General features: G+C 48.5%; 2 protein-coding genes across 2 annotated transcripts; one reads left to right on the top strand and one right to left on the bottom strand.

Annotated features, from left to right (window-relative positions):
• Window positions 1–47: 47 nt before the first annotated feature.
• Window positions 48–11,642, bottom strand: LOC120952243 (intraflagellar transport protein 81 homolog). Its single transcript, XM_040371472.2, has 3 exons — window positions 11,229–11,642; window positions 9,939–11,157; window positions 48–494 (listed from the first exon to the last, which is right to left on the bottom strand). The coding sequence occupies exons 1-3, from the start codon at window positions 11,582–11,584 to the stop codon at window positions 51–53; spliced, it is 2,019 nt and encodes a 672-aa protein (XP_040227406.2). The 5' UTR covers window positions 11,585–11,642; the 3' UTR covers window positions 48–50.
• Window positions 11,643–15,070: 3,428 nt separating this feature from the next.
• LOC120949528 (PBAN-type neuropeptides) lies at window positions 15,071–16,122 on the top strand. The gene is made up of 3 exons (XM_040366884.2): window positions 15,071–15,247; window positions 15,339–15,636; window positions 15,710–16,122. The coding sequence occupies exons 1-3, from the start codon at window positions 15,164–15,166 to the stop codon at window positions 15,889–15,891; spliced, it is 564 nt and encodes a 187-aa protein (XP_040222818.1). The 5' UTR covers window positions 15,071–15,163; the 3' UTR covers window positions 15,892–16,122.
• The last annotated feature ends 8,390 nt before the right edge of the window (window positions 16,123–24,512 follow it).

The following is a 24,512-nucleotide window of genomic DNA, read 5'->3' as shown; positions in this document are numbered from 1 at the left end:
ACACTATAAAAAAGACATAAATTCCACTCTCACAATACATATACTTGTGCTCACTGCAACGTGAACGTTTCCGCACCGCCCCGGCTCACGGACAGCGTTCCACCCGCTCCGCGGTGTTTGCTTTCATTCAGACAGCGAATCTTCACCTCGAACAGCTTGCGCAAATCCGTCCACATCTGCAGCTGCTGGGCGCGGTCCGTTTTGCTCGCCTGCAGGCTCGCCTTCTCCTCGGTCAACCGTTTGAGGGACGCCTCCTGCTCGAGTATCTGCTGGGAAAGCGTTTCCTTGAGCGAGACGCGTTCCCCGCTGCCGGCCGCTGAAGCGGCGGACAGTTCCTCGTTGGCCTTCTCCAGCAGTAGCTGGGATCGTTCGTGCTCGAGCTGCAGCTCCTGCCACTCCTGCTCGAGCTTGTGGATGGCCCGCTCCGTTTCCGTGATCTTGGACTGCATCGTGGCCGATTCGGCGTTGAGGGTAGCGATCAGTGCGTCGTATGTCTGCAAAATCGTGGGGGGAAAATGGGTTAGTTCAGTAGGGCCTTGCTAAGCGCCAGAAGGTATGCAATGTGTATGTAAAAGAATGTTTTTTAATCACTCTTGGTACCGTTTTAGTTTGGTTATTTTAATTTAAAAAATGAAAAAAGGAAATATTTGATAACATTCAATCATTTAACAGCTAAATAAAGCATGGCAAAATTAAATAATATTTTCAAGCGCGTTTTTTCCAAGCCAATTGCAGCAAAGAATCTTCGACAGGTAAAGTTTGTTAATGGTGCTATGTATAGGGTCCAGATTTATTGTTTATACACCCAACTAATCCAAAAATATAAGCAAATTAAAATTAATCACCTTGAAGTATTAAGAAAAAACACGACTTTTTCATTCAATTTGAGTACAAGAGCAAATACAGCACCATGCATGGACCTTTTTTTCCCGGAGAGGAACCGGCATAAGTAAGATTTATTTCCTAGACTCTTCTCCTAGGGTTCTCCTTCGCTCACGTTTGTCCATATTTTGCTTCGAGGTCATCCAGCAACTTTCATTGCCAATTGTGCTTTCTTTTACACCTATTGTCAGCATAGAAAACGAAACAATTATGCACCTTCTTCTTATCCCTTTTTGTTCGTGCCCTACAGTCAACAGTGAAAACCCATGCACTAGTGATGGGTAGCCGGAATCGCACCCACGGCTCGGAATCGCCTCCGAGCATTGCTACTCCGGCTCCGATTCCGAAAAATTAAAACCGTCGATTCCGCCCGGAGCCGTCGGAGCCGTCCGGAGCCGTCGGAGCCGTCCGGAGCCGTCGGAGCCGTCCGGAGCCGTCCGGAGGCGTCGGAGCCGTCCGGAGCCGTCCGGAGCCGCTAGTCGGCAGCTGGAGCCGTCGGAGCCGTCGGAGCCGTCCGGAGCCGTCGGAGCCGTTGGAGCCGTCGGAGCCGCTAGTCGGCAGCTGGAGCCGGTCGGAGCCGTCGTAGCAGTTGGAGCCGACGGAGCCGACGGAGCCGTCCGGAGCCGGTCGGAACCGTCGTAGTCGTTGGAGCCAACGGAGCCGTCGTAGTCGTTGGAGCCAACGGAACCGGTTGGAAACGTTGGGACCGTCGGGGCTGTCGAAGCCGACAGAGCCAGTTCGAGCCGTCGGAGTCGTTGTAATAGTCGGAAGTCTTCTGAAGCGCATTAATTTCCCGATTTCAGCGATGATTTCATTTAAAAAAAAACAACTTACGAGTAAAAAAATAGTCTTCTTCATTTATTGCTCTGAAGTTTTTTTTGTATTTTTTTTAAACAATAAAGTCAAAAACAATTGCTTGCTCCGTATATATAGGGAAAAACTATGAATCAAACTATTATTGATCTTTATTTTCATAAAAGATGGACGGATGATTGATAGTTATATTCTTTGTCTTGTCCATGTGGCATCATGTTATTCGGTAAAAAACAAGTGCGGCCTAAACCATACACGTTAGTCGATGTAAACAACCGTGCAAAACTGCCATAATTACACTCATCTGCCTCGTTCGTATTTTATCAAACCCACCTCCCGTCATAGTTCTATTGCTCCTTGACCTCCTAATTTGATTCATTTTTTTTCCTATGTATGTATACGGAGCAAACAATTATTTTTGGCTTTATTTTTGAAAAAAAAACACACAAAAAAACTTCATATCAATAAATGAAGAAGACTTTTTTTTTACTCGTTAGCTGTTTTTTACAATAAAATTATCACTAATATCGGGAAATTAATGCGCTTCAGAATGCTTCCGACTATTACAACTATTACAACTACTCCGACGGCTCGGGACGGCTCCAACGGCTCCAACGGCTCCGACGGCTCCGCCGGTTCCGGACGGCTCCGGCTGGCTCCGGACGGCTCCGACGGCTCCAACGGCTCCAACGGTTCCAACGGCTCCAACGGCTCCGACGGCTCCGGACGGCTCCGACGGCTCCGGACGGCTCCGACGGCTCCGGACGGCTCCGGCTGCCGACTAGCGGCTCCGGACGGCTCCGGACGGCTCCGGACGGCTCCGACGGCTCCGGACGGCTCCGACGGCTCCGGACGGCTCCGACGGCTCCGACGGCTCCGACGGCTCCGACCGGCTCCGGCTGCCGACTAGCGGCTCCGGACGGCTCCGAACGGCTCCGGACGGCTCCGAGGTCGGAGTTTCGCACCTACCTTCCGGAATCGCTTCCAATTTTGGCGGAGTCATCCGGAAGCGATTCCGGATTTTTGTTGAATTTACCCATCACTACCATGCACAGCTGCATGCCAGGAATTGTGTCCCGGTTTTTGACATGTCCGGCGACGAATGAAAAGGGGACACAATCATAAAACGATGCACAGACTGTTGCAACTTGCACAAACATGCACCGGACCCGGACGGTTCGGATGGTGGTGTTCCCCTATTCCGTTCACCTTTCTCTACCGGCTCCGATCGTTCGCAATCATTATGGATTGGCTGTGCGGTATAGAATTTGGCGGAGATCTTTTCCTTTCCAACCGATTCCCATGTCCTTTTTGTCCGAGAAGTAGCGTCTTTGGCGAGCAGAAAGATTTGCACCACTGCATGTGTGTTGGTGGTTCCCTTTGTTCAAACGGCATCCCACAAGCACATAAATCGTTCCCTCAAAGGTATTTTGGAAGGAAGGAAAAAATAAAAGATCGCCAAAAAATAAGATTTCAAACGCATTTCTTCCAATTTCTGTATCTGAACCGGTCGATTGTTTGCGTTTTTGAAAGCACAACCGAACCCGAAAGACACAGGACACAGGAGGGAGTGCCTATCGATCCCTTTTGCAGGTAGCTGCACCAGCCGAACCGTGTCCTATTTCTCCTGCTCCCTTTTTTATCAGATCCCGCCAGAAATTCACCGGTATGTGAGGCTTTGAAGTGGAGGTTTTGCTTGCACCTACTACACAGACTCACTGTGGGATGCAATTTACACAATCTCTCGCTCTCTCTCTCACCTGCTAAATCCGTTATGAGGATCACACAGGAAGTTTGGAATCTTACTGATCTGATAACAACGTGCGAGAAATTGGAACAATAATTGGAGATACTAGCAACCCATCAAGTGCTCTCCCTAGCTTCTCTAGGTTTGGTTTTGAGTATGAGCAACTCCTGTCCATACCAAAATTTACCTTTAATATTCATTTTCCTATTTTACCTTCCAGATAGCTCCAAACCTGTACCTCGCTGCTAAAAGCATCGATAATTTAAGCATTTAGTACCTACAATCTAGCCAAAACCTTTCCTTCTTTATTCCCCTATTCCTTGATGTGCACGCTAAAAAGCGAACAGAGCATAAAATACAGTCCAAGAAAATAAACCAATCACCACAACTCCTGTAAATCATCTTTATTTCGGGGGTTTCCTCTTAAAAGATGTAGCCCGGCAGCCCGGAATCGATGTTTACCTGGATCGAAATAACCCGAAGCGCAAGAAAGGCGAAGGTTAAGCGAAGGCAAAGGTAGGGCAAAGCTGCCGCATCCCAAATCCGTACGGGATGTTGCATCTGGCCAGATGGGCTTTAACCAGCTACCCCAAGATTACCAATTTCTAAGGACAAGCACAGCTACGCAGGCAAACATAATTAAAGAAAACGCTGACACAATCGATGGGTTTTCGCATTACTTTAGATACGAAACCAGGCGTGCACCGTATGTGCGCCGTGTTTCGTGTTTTATTTACCCCTCGCTTTGGAACATTCCCATCACTGAGTTTCGCCCACCAATTTATGTACACACTCCACACTCCTTACTACACTAAAGCTAAACAGCGATGATGCGGCTGAGACGACGAACCCCCTTTTACAGGGTTTCCCACGATTTATTGGTTGGTTCCCACGATTTATTGGTGCGTTCCCACGATTTTTTGGTCATTTCCCATAATTTTTTGGTAGCAACCCACGATTTATTGGTCGGTTCCCAAATATTATTGGTCGGTTCCCAAATATTATTGGTCGTTTCCCAAATATTATTGGTCGGTATTATATTATATTATATTTGGGAACCGACCAATAATATTTGGGAAACGACCAATAATATTTGGGAACCGACCAATAATATTTGGGAACCGACCAATAAATCGTGGGTTGCTACCAAAAAATTATGGGAAATGACCAAAAAATCGTGGGAACGCACCAATAAATCGTGGGAACCAACCAATAAATCGTGGGAAACCCTGTAATATCACAATCCAGACGTGCTGCAAATTCTCAAACGCTCCACCGCTCAGTGATAAAGCAGCGGCAGCACAACGATCCCACGCAACGTGTCGATCTTCACGCCCTTCGACAGCAGATCGGTCGCCTTCACCATGCACAGGTCGGACAGGCCGGACACCAGCAGCAGCTTCTGCGTAGTGACCGGCGCCTGGTACAGCACCGCCTGCTCCACGAACCGGCGCCCCGTGATGACGATCTCGCCCTCGTGCACGCCGAACGCTTCGATCAGCAGCACGCCATCCTTCGCGATCGCACAGTTGTCCGGTTCGCGGGTCGACAGCGTCACGTGCTGGTTCACCAGCAGCTCCGTCCCGAACGGGGTCGCCTCGAGCCGCGGGAACGGTTGCTTGTACTCGTTCAGCTGGTTCTCCACGATCGCGCCGGTCGTGTCCTCGATCTGGGCCCCGATCTCCTCCAGCGTGATCGAGCGGCGCGTACTGACGCACCGCAGTATGCCGTCCATCTGCCGGTCGAAGTGGAACCCGTTCATCCGGCACATCGGGCCCGCCTTCATGTTCGCCTCCTCGAAGTGCAGCAGATTGTGCACGTTGTAGTCGATCAGCGGCGCCCCGTACAGCGCCCCATAGTCCGCCACGAACGTGTTGAGCAGCTGGCCCGCCACGAACGTGTTGCACTCCACGAACAGCTCGCCGCTGATCAGGATGCGCATCGCCAGATGCAGATAGAGGAAGTGCACGTAGTACTTGTGCGGCATGTGCTTCTTCAGCACGATCGGCGAGTAGTAGAGCAGAAACTGGCGCCAATCGTACGCATCCCACCGGTCGAGCTCTTCCAGCGGCTTGGGCTTTTGGCGGAACTCGCGCGGACAGTACTTGGCCATCGCTACCATCTTGCTCGATATCCGACGCAGCGACTGCTTGTTTAACCGATAGTCCAGCTTCCCGGTCGTCCACAGGTGCATCAGCCGCTGCATCACGCCCTCGCACACGACGTACTTGTAGTCGATCATGAACTGTGACTTCAGATCGAGGTTCAGCTCGCCCAGCACCGGTACCCCCACATGGTGCCCGTTGATCAGCCCGTACACAAAGTCGTCGTCCGTGCGCAGTGTGGCCAGGCTGGTGGTGGGCGGGAAGCTCGTAATGCCCTCGCTGAACTGGAGCTGGCCCTTCTGGTTGCACTTGCTGCAGCCGTACTGCGAGTTCGGCAGGGCCGTGCACGTGATCAAACTGTTCGCGATCGGATCGCACAGGACCGCCCGGATGGAGAGCAGGTACGGGCGGGACTCGATCTCGAACTTGCGGTTCTCCAGCTCCTTCATCTCGTCCACCAGCGGGCGCAGGATCTCGTTCGCGATGGTGGGAGTTGGAAACGCGCCCTGGTACACGCCGATCACGAACGGTTCGTCCAGCTGGATCGACAGCTTGCCGAGGATGATCAGATAGTGGGGCGCGCTGCCACCCTCGAGCTTGGCCTCCGATTTGACCACGTAAAAGGCGAGATCCATGAAGAGCGTCTTCATGTACCAGTGGTTGCTGTCGTCGACGAAGCGCTGCAGATAGTTGGTGATCGAGCGCTTGATGCCGAAGCTCAGGTAGCGGCCCACCGACATCGGCAGCACGTCAAAGTTGTGGTACACTGGGGGCGCTGGGGAAGGTCCCCCGCTACCACAGAAGCTACCGGACAGGGAGGACGATAGGCTGGAGTCGTTGCTGACGCTGGTGCTGTTGCTGCTGCTGCTGCTAACGTTACTGTTCGACAGCTCCAGCCCGTTCTCCTTCATGATCGAGAGCAGATCCTTTACCATGTCCTCCGATGGGTTGTGCTTCATCGTGAACTGTTTCAGCTGGTCGCGCAGGGTCGGCTTGTTGGGGCTGTACTCGCGGCAGGAAAACTCGATGCACTTGACCATGTGTTTGGGCGTCTTCTTGCGGCGGGCAGCATCGCGCGTGACGCGATAGTTCGAGCAGTAGTGGTACTCGGCCTTGGTTTTGTTCCGCTGCAGCTCGACGATGTCGTTGCGGAAGAAGCGCGTGATCGGTTTGGTCACGTTCTCGTTCAGCACCGTGAGCAGGTTCAGCTTGGCCATCTTTTTCAGCGACCGGTTGATCCTTCGGGGCAGCTCGCCGCGCTTCATTGCTGGGGGTGTGGTGTCGGTTTCTTTTCTTTTTTTGGTATCTACTCTCAAACTAACTTCTTTACACTAAGCACACATACACTGAAGTCACACTGGAGTTGCGGCTCTAAAGTCCCAACACAACGCACTACACTGACTACCACTGGGCGATGTGGTTCTGCACTCTGGCGCGGTGAAACATGAACTGCTCGCTGGGTACAGTGGAACGATCGATCCTTCCCACCGAAAAAGGACCTGCTGACCTGTTTGGCTGATCTATCGATGCTGCGTCGTTTCCCATTTCTCTCTCTCTCTGCTCTTCCATCTCTTGTATGCTTTTAGCCAAACTGCATCCCATCCCAATCCCGCTACCTCGTGAGCGCAGCTCTTGGAAAATGAAAAGGACACCCGGCAGGCTATGGCCTGTGTTGTGTGAGGCAAAGAAATGCACTCACACGCACGTACAGACGCACACATCTGTTTGGTAGGAGAATTCAACCATCAGATTTGGTTTTTTTCCCATCCTATCCAATCCCGACCCAAGTGGTTTTGTGGAAGGATTTTGGGAAAGTAAAATGACAAAAAGCGCTCCGAAGCACCCCGATGAAGAAAAACGACCAACGTACAGTTGCGTGGAATCATCACCACACGCGCATTCAACACACACACAAACTAGGATGAATATATGGGAAAACATCCCAGGACAGGAAGTCGGTCCCTGAATCGGTTGCATTGTGCGCGTGCGAAGAGGCAATGTTGGAGGGTCACGTAGACTCTTGTTGTCTCGTATCAGTTTGGTGCATTTGCGCCCGGGAAGTAGTGATGGACGCACTGAAAACGACTGCAACCGTTCGGAATCGAACGGAATAATCATTTTATCTATTTATTTAGTGGACCTGAATCATTCGGAATTATCCGCATTGGCCGCAATTACCTAAAATCGTCAGACTTTTCAGATTCGTTCGTGAAAGCAATCAGAAGTCCTCGGTATCGTTCGGCATCGGCCATAATTGATCACAACAGTTAGGTTCACCTAAACAGTGAAGATTGCTTGAATCGTACCCAGAATCGTAAGGAATTGTTCAGAATCGTCGTGAAACGTCGGATGGAATCGTTGGATTAATTGAGAATTGGTCCTTGTTGCCCCCAGTGTATTTGCTAAACAGAACACTAAAAGGAATCCGGGACTAACATAACCGGAACCAAATTGTAAGAAACCCACAACCCACGATGAGCATAAATAAAACCACCACCGATCTTGGCAAGTCAGATTCCTTTGGACTGTCAGGATAGAGCTATACCCTTCCAACAAATCTATTCGTCTTCTCAATTCAAGAGTACGGAGTGGTGATGTGATCTTCGGAGCGCACCCACGACTTGGATCCGACTCAGACTGTTGTTAGTAGTTAACCACTAGTTCCGCCCGGATTCAGCGGAGTCGTCTGGAGTCGTCCAAAATCGGCCGGAGTCATTCGGAGTTGTCTAGAGTCGATCGGAGTCGACCGGAATCGGAGTTGATCGGAGTCAACAGGACCCGTCCGGTGCATTGTGCTTGTGATCAGGCATTTCATTTCGTTGTTTGTTTCTTCTTTCACTTTGCACGTGTACTTCGTATACAGGCCTGTTTTTCAATGCCGACTACGGACGACTCCGGCCGACTCTGGACGACTTCAAACGACTTGGGACGACTCCGGGCGATTCCTGACGATTCCGAAACACTCTGGATAATGCTGGGTGAACCTACCTTCCGGAGTTCGTTCCAAAATTATCGGAGTCGTATGGGAGTCGGCTCCGAATTTTTACCAACTTTACCCATCTCTAGTATGGAGAGTGGTGCTGCCCAAGGAGACGCTTCTTTGCAGCAACACTTCCAGTAAGGGAAACCTCTTACAGATTTCCATGATCGAATGGACGATCAATGACCGCTTCCAACCAGTCCACTCTGCAACTAGTTTTTCGCTTCAGTTCGGCCTATGCCAGCAAAAGGTTAACCTTCCTCAGTTCCAAGGCCTCCGTGACCAGCGCTCATACGATCACAGCACAGTCCTAATTCGTCGCCATATTCAGAATCGTCAGAATCGTCCTATACTACTGTGTACACCCCAGCGACCAACGGCAGCCGCTTAGAATCACCTGGAACTGCTTGGAACTGACCGGAATCAATTGATTCATTGGATTCATTGAATTATTTAAAGTCGGCTGACATTGTTTAGTGAAAATCAGTTAGTCTGAGCTATCCAGAAGAGTCAGTAGCCCCCAGATTCGTCTCGAACCGAATTGCATCGCCCGATTTATAGGAAACATTCAATTCTGAACCAACCAACAAAAATTCTGAAAGGTGTGCATAACTTTACGCTCATTTTTGTTAATTTACGAATACACTACGATTAGACTTAAGACGATCCCGATAGTTCCGGACTTTTTTTAGTGATTCTAATCATTTCCAATGACTCTGCACGACTTCAAATGGCTCCAGATGACGGGTTTTGTGTTCAGCCACCTTCCGGAACTGGCACAACCAAATGTTCAGACTTTCAGTTAATTTTGCCCATCTCTACCGGGAAAACAACGAACGCAGCAGGTACGTTTGCGAACTGTTGCAAATGTACAAAGCCTTTGTTTCGTTCAACATAATCAACATTGAACCTTGAACAAATAGTTATCAATGACCCGATCCTTGCCTGCGCATCTTTAAAGAATAGCAAATCAACCGTTCAAATTACATTCCGCTAGTGCGCTCTGTACGACTGCATCCTGATGGGTGCATCACCATTCAATCCAACCTGCAGCACACACTGCACGTCCATACCCTCCACCTGCCAGCCATCATTATCATTTGCAATACAATTTGCTGCCAATGAAGAAGATGCCAGCCGAGCCGGCAAAGGTGTGTTCCGCTCGGCCTTGAGGGTCGGAGTAGGTGTATTGCCGAGGTAGGTATCGTAAAACAAAACACAAACAGGTGTTGAAACCATAAAACTCAACCATTTGTCACGGATCCATAAATTTCTCCGTCCGCTCACAAGCGGCAAACCAAACATTGTGGCATCGTCGTCGTCGTCGTCGTCGTCGGTGACAACCGCATCAAAGTGAAACGCACTGGCCGACCACAACCCCCCCCCCCTGTATCCCCCCCTCCCCCCTTACCTGCTTTTTAGAGTCCATTTCGTCTTTCAGCTCGATGACGCGTTCCCGCAGCGGCCGCAGTTGCTGGGAAAGTGGCGTGACGCGCTCGCGGGCGGCCCCGACCGCCCGCTGAAGGCCGTCGACAAGCCGGGCCAGCTCGGTCATGCCACGCGCCCCACCACCGGTGGGCGATTCCGCCCGCGACGCGGAGTCCTCCTTGCCGCCCGGCACCGTCCCGTCCTCGTCGGCCGCCAGCTGGGACAGCGCACCGGACAGCGAAGGGTCCTGCGATTTCAGGTTCTCGAGCGTTTGGGTCAGATCGCTCACCTCCGCCTTGACCGCGGCCAGCTCGGCCCGCTGCTGCTTGTACACGTTGCTTTTGGCGCGCAGCGTGCTGACGAACTGCTTCAGCTCCTCGCCCCGCAGGATGACCTCGCCGACCGTGTCCTGGAGCTGGCGCTGCCGGTCCTGCAGCTGCCGTTCGACCTCGCGCAGCTCTTTGGTCGTTTGGTCGAGCTGCTCGGCTGCGGCCTCCTTGTTGCGGGCCACCATCGCCGCCTGCTGCCGAAAGGGCCCGAGCGTATCGCTCTGCGTGCTGTGGTCCGCCATCCGGCCCTCCACCATGCGCTGGATGTCGCGCGTCAGCTCGTCGATGCGCTGCTGCAGCTCCTGCAGGTCGGCCCGCGTAATGTTCGGCTCGTCGATCACTTCCTGCAGCGTCTGCACCTCGGACTGGCGCTGCTGCAGCTCCTGCGGCAGCTTCTGCTGCACCATAAACTCCAGCACCTGCGTCTCCTCGACCAGCCCGTCCATCAGGTTGCGCGGCGTGGCGCCCTGCACGGACAGCTTCGCGTTGTGCAGCTCCTTCTGCAGCCGGTCGTGCACGAGGCTGGCCCGGCTTAGGTCCTGCCGCTGCTCGTCGATCTGCTGCAGCAGCTCCTTCTGGCGCTCCTTCTCGATGCGCAGCGCGTTGGCCGCCTCGAGCAGCAGCTCCTGCTGGGGCACCTTGTCCAGCCGGCCCTGGGTGCGCTCGATCCGCTTCTTCACGTTCTCGATCTCCGTCTCGATCGCGCTAATGTCGTTCCGCAGCTCGCGCGTCTGCGTGCCCTCGTGCACCGACTGCTCGTACGCCCGGTGCGCCTCCTTGAAGCCGTTCATCGTCTCCTGGTACTGTGCCCACAGGCTGCCCAGCTCGGGCATCGCCAGTGCCTCCGGCGGCAGATCGAGCGGAATGAGAAACCTTGCAACAGAAGCGGAAGCAGAAACGTCACTTTAATCACCCGGTCAAAGACCTTCCCTTAAAGCACTTACCTTGCCAGATAGGCGGCCTTCTTCACGCGCTCCCGGTGCTCGAACATCCACCAGAGGATGGGATGGATGAGCCGCTTCTCGCCCCGCACCATGCCGCGCCGGAACGCGCCCGGATCGTCGATGTCCTCGGCCGGCCGGTACTGGACCTTGCGCAGCGCCTCCATCACCAGCGCGTTCGTCTCCTCCGGGTCCGCCTCCCGCACGTCCAGCTTGTCGAGCGCACCGAACGCGTGGAACACGTCCACCAGCACCTGCAGCAGCGATTCGGGCGACAGCGAGTCGAACGTTATCAGATTGTAGTCCGTCTCGAGCAGCTTGTTCAGCTCGACCACTGTTAGCTTCAAATCTTCCGTCATCTCTGGAACGGCTTTTTTGTGGCGACTGCTGCGTGTTGTCTATCGAGAGCAAAAAAATAAATAAATAACTGACAATCCCACTGGTTGACCGAAAAGCACTCAGAGCAAGGAGACTGATGCCAGCCCCGAAAAACTCGGTTTGTTTGGGCTAGCGGTGCGTTTCTATGGCGACGGAGCGTGCGTACCCCGCTGTCCGTGGCGATACACAACAGAAAGGCAGCCACCCTTGTCGCGTTTGTTTTGACGGTTGAAACCATTTCGCGCCACGTGACAACACACACTGGAAAGGTGATGTTGGTGGTGGTGGTGGTGGTAGACACGATAGCTTGTGAGAGCGTTCGGGCAGTGAAGCAACAAACAACAGAAAAAAAATGCAGGGGGAGGGAAATTAGTCACACAGAACGGCACGGGACATCGAACAAAGACGCAAGCCATTCGATCGGACAGCGGTGAGTGGGTTGGCGGCAAATGACTTCCTCGCTACTTGGCAAGAGTTCTACCTTGATCGATGCATCAGCAGCAGCAGCACCATGGGGTTAGTGAATCGTTTTTTGCCTCGTTCGATCTCTCTAAGGCCGCTTCTTTGTAGTGTCTTTTTTTGTTTCAATGCATGATTCCCCAAGAATCGCTATTAGTAGTTGATTGAGGATTTAATACAAAAAAAATGAAACAATCGCTCAAGTAATGTCTCCCGCCGTTAGATTAAAACGGCGGACGCTAGTTAACCTGTTCCATGTTTTACTGGAAATCAAATACAGAGTAGCTCACTACATTGACGGTACACTCAACTGTTCCGCAGTGTTTTTGTTTGCAAATGTCGTGGTCAGTTCACAAGCTAGACTTAAATTGCGGAGACCATTCACTCCTTTTCACTGCAATTCTTTTGAGCTCTACGGAACTTATATAGGCAAAAACCAAACTTTGTTCATTGCTTACATGTAGCATGAAAAGGACAGTGGTCTTTGTTGCTCACGATAACTAAATGATCACCTCCAATGTGGCACTTTTGTTTATTTAATCATAGGTCAATTGTTTGACTTCAAATCATGGTGTTTTTCAACATTTTGGCCAGAATGGTACAGACAAAGTATTACTAATATTATACAGACATAGTCTTCCATAAAAACAAAAAACTTAATCGATGATCAGAAAGATAGTCAATCGAATGGCATCAAGATTTAAAGTCTATACGCCACTGTCTGGAATCAAATAAGAAAAACATAATCTTATTAGCTGAAAAGTAGATAGAAAATGGCATTCGATTCTAACAGAACAGAACAGATCTTTAAATTCCAATTCATTAGCTATCATAGCCATGGCTTTCAGCTGACCAAACAACTTGCCCGTCACGTGTTCAGTCTCCATATGGACCCACACACTGTCCTGCCATTGGTGGATAGCTGTGAATGTGAATGGATAGTCAAGCCCATTAGTTGTCCTAGTCCGATAACGGTTGTTTTGTTACATAAGAAGCGGAAAAACGACCAAACGGTTGTCAAATTGGCCCCCATCAGCCAGGGTACATCTCCCGCATTGTGACGTAAATCCTTCCCATAAATTTACAGTTAAAACGAACGTATCCGGATGGTCGTGTTTATGCAACATCCAGAAGGTATCGCATTACTAGTGAACGAGTGACATCACCCTTTCTCCCCAGCTGCTTTGCTCGTTATACATTCTTGTGAAATTCTTTTCTCCTGTTGATGGTTTTGGGTGGTGAAGCTTGTCTTGATCATCCAAAGCTCTCTTCGAACTGGCTTGTTTGGTATGCAAAATTCAATTTCTTACAGGAACGGAACTGGCTGTACGTTGGCCATTGCATGGCCAACTCCCGACGCAGCAGTTCCCTTTTGGAGCCTTTTTTTTTGTTTGGGAAGATCGTTTTACGATGTTGTTTGTTTACTTTGACCGAGTGTTTTGACCGATTGACTTCACGGCACGTGTAGAACATTTTGTCAGCCGGTTGGACGACGCGATGCATTTAATGGGACAGAGGCAGAAAAGATGCAGAAAAGGCATTACACACGCTGAAGTTGATATATGGCAGAAGAATAACATAACTTAACATTAAACATTTAATATTATTGTCTTTCTTAGCGCGCCAATGGGATATGCCAATGCCAACGATGCCAATAGCGATGCGCACCTCCCTACTAACTAACATCCCTACTCCTAGTAACAAGGATTTGCCATTTTATCTTAACTTTCTATCTTCCACTTCTACCGAAGCATTAGAATTAATTTGGATGTAACAGACCAGTTTTAGTTGAATCTTAAGCTCGTCTCAACAATGAAAAACGTGACGCAGCTCAACCCCTAGCCCTATCCAATGGTATTTCTGGACATTCGTTTGAACTCTTCCCCCAACGAACAACTTTGAGTGAACCTCACCTTTGACTGCAAAACTCTTCGGAAATTCTTTTTAACCGAAATACTCTTGCTGTTTACCCTTTTTCTAAGTAAACTTGAAATGAACACGTCCTTAAAATGTGTTATTTCAATGCACATCCTTGACGGCGACACGTGTGCCATTTCCTGCATCCTTCCACGCGACAATCCTGCGCCGTTAGTGTGCGTGTGTGTGTGTTGGTCTCCCGCTGCGAGGATCGCTTACGAATCGGGATGCGTAATTTGCATACCTCCCACTCCAACTCCTCGAACACCACGCAACACACTGTCCTAGACTGTATAGTGGTAATCCTTTTGTTTTCAATCCACACAACTGGCAAAGGTAAAGAAAGAAAGAAAAAAAACAATTCCCGTGCAGATATTCCAAATAACTAAGGGTATAACACCACCGTCGGCGACTGATCTCTGTTGTGTTAAATTAATATTAATGCATCCGTCAGTCCGACGGCTGACTGACTGGGCGAGTGTAAAAGATACTTACCCCCGCAAGCTATCGGTGCACGGTGGGTACGGAAGCCTTTTTTAAATCGCTTGGCACTAATATGAGAGGCTTTTTTTCAATGTGCGTCAGGTGTGCTTGTGTCGCTAGCAGCTAAATGGACTTTTCAATTAATCGCCGAACGCAACGGTTGGTCAGTTACCGTTGTTGGGGGGGAGCTAAGGATTGTTCTAGAAATGTTAATCTCAGAATTCGGAATTCAGCACGATGAGTGGCTGTCTTCGACCTGTTGTGCCGTCCATCGCACATGACACATGTTTTACGACAAGCGCTTAAGCGCTTATGAATAAAATATTAAGCACTGTTGCTTTAATCTATCCATTGCAGACACAGACCGATTTGCTGCACCTTTTTGAAACCTTAAAGGCAAAGAACTTGGGTCCAAAACCTGTGCAACTTTTCGGCCATCCCACATGCTGACATAGGAAAAGGATTAGCTATCCCACCTACATGACGTCGATCGCTTTCATTCATCTTCAAGGGACATCCTGAACGGAAGAAAATCGATAGCACACTCTCAGCGCTCGACGATACTATTTTGTCCACTATATAAGAGCGTATGGTCCTTCCGAAAAGGGCAACAGTTGTGTGCTAAAGGTAGTGCAGTGAACAGTGAACAACTCTAGGGAAACTTGCACCGGACTGTACTACATTTCAACTAGTGCGCAAACATGTCTAGGTTCTACTTCTTCTTCAACCTCATCTGTCTCTACCTGGCCATCAAAAGTGCACTGAGTGCCGAGTTGGACACAAATGTAATTCACCAGCGCGTTTGTAGTGAAGCCGAAACCGATTGAACAGTGCCAGTAGTCAGTCACGTTTGGCAACTCCTTCTCACCTTTCCAGGACCAAAAGTACGCCGACCTGCGAACGACGGGCCGTGGTGAGTCGCCGGACAGTACCGGGCCCGACTCGGATACCCTCCGACGGGACGACGGTGCCGAGGGACTGAACAAAAGGGCCGCTGCCATGTGGTTTGGACCTCGGCTCGGCAAGCGCACCATTGCAGCGGACCTGCACGACGATCTGGTGGAGGAGTTTGATGCCGAACCGCTGGGATATGCGGGCGAGCCGCCCCAGAAGCTGGCCACGGAACTGGTCCAGGGTGCTCCCTACATGGTGCTGCTGGTCACAGCAAAGCCCCGTAAGTGTGGCAAAGCATTTCACGGACCAATCCAGAACTTAAATGTGTGTGTATTTGTGTGGGTGCTTTTCAGGAAAGCCACAGCCCATTTTCTACCACACCACGTCGCCTCGGCTAGGCCGGCGCGATTCGGTCGGTGAGAACCATCAGCGGCCACCGTTTGCACCGCGACTGGGACGGAATCTGCCCTTCTCACCCCGGCTCGGACGATCGTACAACGGTGGCTATCCGTTGCCGTTTCAGTTTGCGTACTAAGTAGCCGCCCGGTAGGACTAAACGACTGGATCAAAGGACGAACCAGCATGCGGAGTTTATCGGCATTAATTGATTGACTGCAATTGAACTGGCTGGAATACGATAAACTCTGCCGGCTGGCGAAACCGAACAGGAACACTTGCAAACTAAACACAACCTCCCCCTCCCTTCCACGTAGCTGTAAATGCGCACTGTAATTGTATAATAAAGTACTAGGAATCGCCCAAATTATCAACATATGTAGTTTCCTTCGATGAGAGTTTCAGGATAATGGCTGAAAGCGTCTCATGTCGTGATCTTGGCTCAGTGAATGCCATCGAATATGAAAATATTTGCTTGTTTTATGGTAAATCTTTTAACCTTCCTTTCATCCTTTCTTTGACCTGCGTATCAAATCTAGTCCTGGCCACTTTTCTTTGTTGGTCAGTAGAAAGCCTGGGCCGAAATGTTGATAAAAATGTTTGCTGGAACATATGGTCAAAAAATGGAAGGCTGGATCAGATCATGCACAGAGATATTGAGATAAGTTGCGTCTGGGCTAAACTAACCATGAAGACAGAGTTTGAACTAACCATGAAGACAAAGAGTTTGGGTTAAAAATAACTATTTTGACCTATGCCATATTCAATAATTTTTAAATAAGATATGATTTCGACGGCTTTGCATACTAAATGATCGTTTATATTACGTCTTGAGTGGTGCGCCGGAGTTACGTATGAGGGTTACACAGGGTACCAACTGGGAGAATTCCGAACCATGTTTTGGGATATATAACTGCTCAAAATCCTATACTCAAGCTTAAAACTCAATCAACTAATCTCGATGTCATCCAGACAATGCAACACATACTGAACCTATTACAAATTTCTATACCAGGTCCTACATGTATGCCAGTTCCAGTCTTCTCGATACTTAGCCTATCCTATTTCCTGATCCGGAATCCAGTCTTCTATATCTACTAGCCGTACTGGAACATTGCTTTTTGGAAGTAATAATGAATCTATCCTGACCAAGAAACTGCTCATAGAATTAGAAACCCATCTCATTTCAGTAACTGATATTCAACCTATTGCGGGATCTATGAATGCTATCGTGGTAGTGGTACACTTATTGGATCTTAAAAAACCTTATGGCATTCTGATGAATACAACACTATCTTTAAGTTTATGATATTGTATTATTTTCCCTACTGGATCTAGCCAAACATCCTTTTTCTTACTGGATGATCCCGTAAGTGGGATGATCTCAACTGTTGATGTTAGTCTCAATTCTAAAGGATCACTTTTTTCCCATTTTGTAGATGGCACACTGCAAACAATCCACTGAGCTGATCTAGCACCCCATTAAAGGCTCTGACCCAGGAAGATCTTAATGCCCATTTTCGACACATCTCCAGCACAGGAAACAGATCGTTAATAAATTCGACAAATGCTACTACTTCCACCGTTTCCCATAGACACCCTGCTGCTGCTGCTGCACATTGGAAAATCATGCTCAAACCGAAGGAAGATACATCATTAGCATATAATGTCAATCAACAAGGTGAACCGAGCTCTACCATCATCAGCAAAAACCATGCACCCAGGAACCGGAGACCTAAACCAATTGCTAAATTATGTACCACTATTATTCAATCAACCGGAGCCGCTGACCAGCTTACCAGCAGAATTGCTCATCCATCCTGTTTACACGTGATTAGTGCGCTCTCAAGCAGCAGTTCTCAAAATTAAATTCTATTTTGTTGTGAAACAAATAAATAAATTCAAACCGAGCAAAACAAAACCGAACCCAGCCAAATGAATTAATGGGTTCAAAAGCACAGCATGTGTGCCTCCTTCCGCATTCAAAATCTCCCCCCTCTCCATACCATCAGGCCCTCTTGTGGGGTCTTGTGAATAAATCTGCCAGCTACCAACTAGCGCATAGCAGCAGGGAATGATCGTGACGGCGTTCTTGCCGCACGGTGGGAAACCAAAACAAACGAAAACGAGTTGCATTTCAGCAAATCGATCGATACTTGCATCGTTACGATCGTGGTTCAATAATTACCACCGCCGTTTCGATCGACCAAAAAACCAATTTGCCAGCCAGTGGCGTTAAAGAACGGTTGCGCTAGAACGGGGCAAAACACATTACGCAGGCGTGCACCGCGTGGCTAGAGGCTAGTGAAAGGCCCCAGGTGAGCTGGACCGATCGGGGGTTCTACGCGGTCCGGGTAGTGGCGACCATTTAATAGATTTGATGCTTCATTGGCTAGTGGCTCGTAAAATACTAAGCGTGTGGCTAGGAAACCCAAAACGGGCAGGGAACGTCGTGAGCATATGAGGCTTCACACTCGCCATGGAGCGTTAATCACCGCTTAGCGTAATGTATGTAATTTTAATTGTCACAAAAGCATCCTTCATTTTGGCGATATTCGAAACCCCCACCGATAGGGGTCCAATTCATTCATCAGTCTTTTGTTTTGTGGTTTTGTTGTTGCTTCTATTCATTCCCATTCGCTGTTCTACACCTTCATTGTCAACATAAGGGGTTTCTTGTCGTGTTTTGGTATGCATTTGCAATTATATTCGCACGATTCAACAGCTACGCCGGTGAGTGGCACGCGCGCGCGCGCGCTCGAACGCTCTTTTATATGTATCTTAACAGCCGGCAAAAGCATAAACATCTAGCAGGCAGCGCGATCTGCGGAAGGTGCGTCATAAAACTGCTGAACCGTTGCAACCCTCCCGCGATCAGGCTGGGTGGCATGCGGTGTAGGTTGGCAGGGCCAATTCGAACCGTGCCTCGAATAGCTGTATCAAACTCTAGTAGCAGCACTTGTTGTTCCATTTGATTCTTTTTTTTTCACGCCACCACCATTATTATGTGTCTTTGTTCTAGCGCGCGTTGAAGCCGTCTCTTGCAGCAGTCGGCTCCCACTTGAATGCTTCACCTCTGCTGCAGCGCACATCTCTTATGCGATAATTTTATGACACTACCGTCCCCGGAGCGATCGTCGGTTCGCTAACTGGTGCAAATCGAAGGGCCATATAAAGTGCGCCTGGCCGGCCGGATTAGGTGTGCAGTTGGCCGTGGGCAATGGGGGGGGAACAAAAAAAAAATAAGCGAACTCCTTCATCAATCTCATCGTCGGGACATTCTAATCCCATATCCGAGGGATTAATGGTTTCACAAAACTAAATTAACAAAAAACCAGACACCTACATTCAAATCTAAACGGGAGAAACAACACCAAAAAAACATCAAATGTACCATTTTCATCACTTCCTTAAACATCGCGCGCCCGAAAACCGCATCGCCGCCACTACTGCACTAATCTTTCCGGTGTTGACCCTGAAATCGTTGATCTTTGCAGCTAAATCAAGCCTAAAGGAGAACAAGAAAAAACTGCCACACGTTGCCAACAGGAGTAGCAGTGGCAGGGGTACTAACCGTTTCGCGCATAGTGGAAGGAAAATATGCGTAGCTTAGGTCCTAATTGTTTTGCCCGTTTGGCAGAAACCGATCGCCTCGGGCGAACGCGCAAAGAAAATGAAACACCAACAAGAATAATAGATAGAGCTGCCATGTAACAACACAAAAAAACAACAAACCTCATGAAGGAATTTCCAAGGTCATTGTTTCTCATAATCTTCTGGTAGCGAGACGACAAACAAACCAAACTGCCAAAGAATAGAAGAAAAAAACACTACCATTCTGTACAAACATATTCCAAGCAGATCGATGTGAAAGGAACTAAAGCCAACGCAACAGCATTCACAGGCACGCGTGGCGTGCCAAACATACAATGTAAACATACTAAATGATTGTTTACATTACGTCTAGAGTGGTATATGAGGGTTACACAGGGCACCAACTGGGAGAATTCAGACCAATGTTTTGGGATATAGAATTGCTCAAAATCCTATAGCAGATATGGAACGCAAGCTTAAATCCCAGTCCACTGATCTCGATGCCATCCCGACAATGCAACACATACTGAACATATTCCAAGTTTCTATACCAGGTCCATGCCATCAATGCCAGGTCCAGTCTTCTTGATACTTAACTGCGTGTGGCGTGCCAAAAGCAGTACCATACCTTAAACAGCTTTGGCCAGGGTCAGTATGGAGTGTTAGCAGCCTTTTTTTACCAAAGTGTCGCAAAAAATTATCTTCATCAACGGCAGGAATTTGAAACCCTCTAAATGTGACCCTTCCGCAATGGCACACGATCAGGCAGGATCAGGATCAAGGAGCCGCCTTCGGTTGTGCGTGGAAACCACTTACGAAAACTGACAAACAAGTGCTCGAGTTGGTTGGTGCAAATGAACCCAAGGGGGCCGGTTCAACATCCTCGTGATCAATCAAACTTCGATCGGGTCTGCCACTTCCTTCTTTGCCCGGGCGGCGGCAGTGGCGGCGTGGTCCCTCCCCCAGCCATGGTCGCACAGGAATCTAACCCCATCCGAGAAGGAATCTTGTTATCCTCAACGACGTTCGCGTTGTCCCTGCCGGAGTGCGTACCCCGCAAGCAGCCGCCCCTGCCACCGTCCGAAACGGGCACGCATTGATCGCATTTATGATCGCGGTAACATTCGCGCCAGGGGTTTTTTTTTTCTTAGCTCGAATTTTTTGCTCTCCTTCCTGCCCGGCCCGTGCTCCCACAGCAACACCCAGCGTCTCGAGCTCCGGAACAACAACGGACGACAACAAAAAAACAGTACAACTGACACGGCACGTGCCCATGATTAACATTTCGACCATTAGCTGCTGGGTGGATTAATGGAGCCAACGAAAACCCACTCCGTCACTGCACGGCACCGGTCGGTCGGGTCGAGGCAGCTCAAAGAAAAGGTATTGCAATCAGCTAAGGTTACATGAATGTTTGATGCTTTGCTTTTCAATCACCGCATAAACAATGGACCGTTCGCAAGGAATGTGCCGTTGCCGTTGGGGTGAGCATTTTTGTGCCCGTTTTGCACCGGTAAGCGCCCTTCAGCGCTTACAATGTTGTGCCGCAAACGGGGCTGCCACCACTACCGCTGGGTGGATTGTAATCTTAGCGTTTTTTTTTAAATATTGTATTGTCGTGTCTGCTTTGCACAACTAATTTTGCGTTCGTACGCCTGTCAGCGCGGCACGCTTCCGACGCTTTGGTTCCCGGCCGGGCGGACGGGCCGAACAATGGTGGCGTGGAGCAAGTGCCACACTTCCTAAATTATGGCAGGTACAGAGCAACGAACCGGTTTGAGCCGGTCGTGTAGGATTAGATGGAGATCAACAACAAGGAAAGGTTGAGCCGGTTGGTGCTGCCTCCGTGACAGCCTGCGACAGTGTGGAGTAATCTGAGCGCCCGGGCAGCAACAAACGTATCAATCAGGATTCGGAACAAATAAGATGGACGAATGGCAGGATAAACATGTCATTATCACTTTTCCTTAACTTTACAGAATGGATTCCCTGAGATGAAAAACAACAATGAGCAATGAGCTTTCATCTTGAGCATCTGTATAAGTTGCATCATCACGATGATTGATTGATTACTGGCGCACGCTCGCAAGGGGTTTGTTTTTCACTACCCGTCGCCGCAATGTTAAATAGGAACGTTCTCGATCGGCACCCAGCTTTTATTGCACTCATTGTTAGTGCAAACACGAAAAGGGGAATCAACCTGAACGCGGGACGTTTGCGAATTTCCTGCCAATAACTATAAAAGCAGGAGCTACTAAAACTCTGGGCGAGCGAAGCGAGTGGGAAAAACACACACACTCTACACACTGTCATGGATCATTCCATAGCTCGTTCTGCAGCTTGTTCTCCCATTATACGTTCGGCCATTACTTGCCGTGCCTTCAGAATCACAGAGCCAGAGGTCCTGCCAATCAGTCGCTGCTACTTCGCCGATTGTATTTTGAATATGAATACGTACAAGCCATGTCCAGCTGATCAGCTAGTTGATGCGAATCCTAGAACGACTTGCCGTGACGTATTTGAAGTGGCAGAAACGATTGCATAAGATACATTTTATTACACCGATGCTAATCATTTTTTACAATGTATTGAAAGGCACCATTCGATGCGAATACGGTTTCGTTTCAATCAGCCCAACGCCAATCAGCACTAGTCATACACGATCACGGTCATGGTTGTGGCAATAATAAAAATTGCTGTGTTCTAGGTTTTCCCCAACGTTATACTGTTTGGAAGAATCTTCACTTTTACGATCACTTCAAAACCATAACATTAATGTTTCAACTATTTAAATAGTTTTAATATAATAATTAAATTTTGTAGTAGAACATACATAGAGTAGTTTCAATACAAAGCTAGCTACCGATATTATAAAACAAAAAACCATCCTTAGACATAAAGTGCAAATCATTGTAGCGACTTATCAGCGGTGACACCTACGCTTCATAAAAAATGCATACACTGTCTCCCGGTGCCTGCATATTGCCAACGATATCCACCTCTACGAACACACCTGGCACACCAGTTGTAAGAGATTGATTCAACCGATTGAAACACATGTCGGAACACCTTGTTCGCCTGATAAATTCGCTTGCAATCTTGCAAAATTATTCATAAACACAGAATAGGGGGTGGAGAAGCACTAGTACAATAGTATTAAACGTGTATTGCTTATAATCTATTGATCTGTTTTAGGATACTGTACTAAAAGCAGCCGATAGTTGGATTGTAACCGGGTCGTTACAATAATAAACGAGCAGACAGGCATACAAGGTTCGCTATTCTCATCTTGACCTTGCCACAAATCCCATGGAGTAGTTGCTTCTAAAAGTGCTTGGAAGCTCTTATATCTACAATTATTTTGATGTAAAAACAGCAGGAAAGGTACTATTAGTTTGTTAGTAAAGTTTCTCCAACCAACGTGAATGTGGCTTAATGTTATTATTATTATTATTTTTTGTTAATTCATAAGAACTGTCAGGTGACTGACAAGACTATCATAAATGTATGATCCCATCTCGGTATAGATCTCTAGCTACTAATGAGTCATTAGAGTCATAGCCTCGGCTATCAAGTACTATGATAATGAGTTTGGGAAGTGTATTCGAACATTGTTTATAGTCATCTTCAACCGTTGATCGAATATTCAATGCTTTAGTAGCTTGTTCCAGACATCGACATACACAAACGGACAACAATTGGGCATTCAAAAAGCATGATCATCTCGATAGAGATAGTAACAACATGCAGAATGTTACATCAGACAAGATTGTATAGCACTCCTATTCAACATATCTTTATAAAACGCCCTAATACGTGGTTCAGAGACAGCACAACTTTAAAACACATGAATGACCTCCCTATTTAATCAAGTGGAGCTGGCAGCGGGCAATCTAATAGTTTGAGTGATTATTATGGTTCCACACTCCACACTCCACACAGACTCACAAACCATTTGGACCACAAAAAGCGTTCGGACCATCAGCGTTCAGGGAGAGGGCAAAAAAAAAGCGATCGTCCAAGACCAAGCTCGAGACCACCAGCATCAGTGCAGTAGCAGCAGCAGCAGCAGCAGGGTATTGGCTGTCAAGGTTGTTGTTGCCATTTCGCCGCAATAACGAGAAGTGCCCAAACTGCAGAGATAGCTGTAGTGAAGGTACACGCTTGCTGCTGCTGTGCGCCGTGCGAATGTAACGCGACCTTGGACGAAACGGCGGCAACCCAACACGATCCCACTCAAACAGTGCATCCGCAATGCATTCTTCATCCGCTAGGATAGGTTAGTTCCGGAGGGCACGTTCGAACACATGCAAGGTATGGAAGGGAACAACAACGCAACAACTACAAAAAACAAACAAACCTTCCGCCCGACACTTCCCACGAAACCCTAGCAAGGGATTGGCATTTTGTGTTTTCCTTCTCCCGACCCACCCGGGAATGGAAGATTCATTTATCAACAGGTTTATCGCATTGCCCAGTTGCGATAGGCTCGTGGTGGATGGTGGTGGATATATTAATCCACCACCAGGGCAGGGCAGTGGTGGTGGTGATCTCGGCCAGCTTTCCATTAGTATTCTAGGTTCATCAATTAGCATTAGCTTCCGCCGGCAGAATTGTTGGAACGTTCACGAGACGTTTCATACTCAGAAGTCTCAGTGATGGGAACAAAGTCCTACAATTAATCTTTACTTTTACGCACTTATTGCCAACTTAGTGGAGATCCAAACCGAACTACCTTAAGTCTTACGCTAGGAACGTAATGTAACCTCAGGAAATCGTATTTTATTTTATTCTCGTAGTATCAAGAATTTCCGTATCAGAGTAGAATATTCACAATTGAACTCGATGATTTAGATACCTCAGTGAGCTATATCTGCTAGCGTTTTATAACATTAAAGAGAAGAGTATAAAAAAAAACCTTGGAGGTTTCATTTTCATGGAGCACCTTCGATACTAATAGTTCTTTAGCAACGTTAGGAGGAAAAAAACCGGCTAAATAAATTATTAGAACAGTCAGTGGAAGTTTCCCCACCTGCTTCGAGCCGGTAACCAGTACGACTTTGTATCTCACCCTCCCATCGCCCGCTCTAACACTGCACCGGCGAAGGATTCGAGAGGATGTGTAGGTGAACCTGTCAGTCTAATATCGTGGCACCGGCTCTACAA

Source organism: Anopheles coluzzii, chromosome 2, assembly GCF_943734685.1.
Source record: "Anopheles coluzzii chromosome 2, AcolN3, whole genome shotgun sequence".
Lineage (NCBI taxonomy): Eukaryota > Metazoa > Arthropoda > Insecta > Diptera > Culicidae > Anopheles > Anopheles coluzzii.
This window is presented reverse-complemented; position numbering and strand designations above follow the sequence as displayed.